Source organism: Charadrius vociferus, unplaced genomic scaffold (genome assembly GCF_000708025.1).
Source record: "Charadrius vociferus isolate BGI_N301 unplaced genomic scaffold, ASM70802v2 scaffold544, whole genome shotgun sequence".
NCBI lineage: Eukaryota > Metazoa > Chordata > Aves > Charadriiformes > Charadriidae > Charadrius > Charadrius vociferus.
This window is the reverse complement of record NW_009648162.1, coordinates 58,342-59,437: the sequence shown is the minus strand read 5'-3', so window position 1 is coordinate 59,437 and position 1,096 is coordinate 58,342. Positions and strand designations below refer to the sequence as shown.

The 1,096-nt window shown below is 66.1% G+C and overlaps 1 protein-coding gene across 1 annotated transcript in view; it reads right to left on the bottom strand.

Annotated features, from left to right (window-relative positions):
- LOC104285623 (chromosome unknown open reading frame, human C20orf27) overlaps positions 1 to 1,060 on the bottom strand; it is a 14,692-nt gene extending 13,632 nt beyond the window's left edge. The window contains exon 1 of the mRNA XM_009884091.1: positions 877 to 1,060. Coding sequence (XP_009882393.1) covers positions 877 to 1,060 — 184 coding nt within the window. The remainder of the gene's footprint in view (positions 1 to 876) is intronic.
- Positions 1,061 to 1,096: the final 36 nt, after the last annotated feature.

Here is a 1,096-nt window from a genome sequence, read left to right as displayed (position 1 = left end):
CATGGAAACACCCCCCCCCCCCACCTCCCCGCCCCCAGGGCTCCACTCCCCTGGCAGCCCCACAGGATAATGGGGGGCCCCCACCAGCACCCCCACCCCCAGCGTGGGCGCTGCCCCTGCACCAAGGCAGGAGGAGCCACTGGAGACAGGCTGGAGGCAACGAGGCTCACACCCCCCATCTGGGGGTTCAACAGGATCCAACACCCCAAAGATCCCTTTGATGGAAGCTGAGGCTAAAACCTCCTCCCTGTGGTCATCCAGCCCCACTTCCCCTCAGGAGGCCACGGGAGCCCAAACAGGGGCTGGTAACGTCACCAGCCACCCAAGGAATCCAGCAGTAGGAGGCAGGTGCATGAAACAGCCCTGTCAGCAGCCCAGCCTGCCGAGCACAAGGAAATTCATGGAAAAAACATCAACAGCGTCAGCCCTGGGGGAAAACATAATTTAAAAAAGCAGAGCTGAAAGGGCAGGGAACCTCTTCAGCGGGTGGGTGGCAGACCCTCGCCATGGCCCCCATGCCCCATGCCGCCGCTGCCTAAAGACAAGATGAACCGGCATGGAAAAGAGCCAGGAGGGAAAAGCCCAGGATTTGGGGATGCCGCAAGAGACGTGCTGGGGGCACAGAAACTGTCCATGGGCAGCGCAGAGCGGGAGGAGACGCCGGGACAGGACACTGCTCCACGGGAGCGGGGAGAGGCACGGGACAAGCAGCCCGGAGCAGGGGCAAAGTATGTGGCCGGCAATGGGGAGCTCAGGGGCCAGGGTGAGCACCACAACTGGGCTCGCAGTGGGGGCCTACAAGCTCCACATGCCCTTGAGAGGGTCAAGGACCCCCCCAGCTGCAGCCCCGGGGTAGCGGGCGCCCCACGAACCCACCGACAGTCCCACGCCGTCGGGCCCCCCCAAGCACCCAGGACAGTGGGTCCACAGTGCTCTCTGCTCCTTCCCGGGGCTCCCCGGCATCCCGAGGCCGGGGGTGAGCGGCAGTAAGGAGGCGGCGGCGCTGACGCACGCCTCCCCGCCGGAGCCGCGCCGGGTGGCCACAATCTGCCTCCGCCATCACCCGCGTGGTCCCGGTCCCCGTCACGCGTCGGTG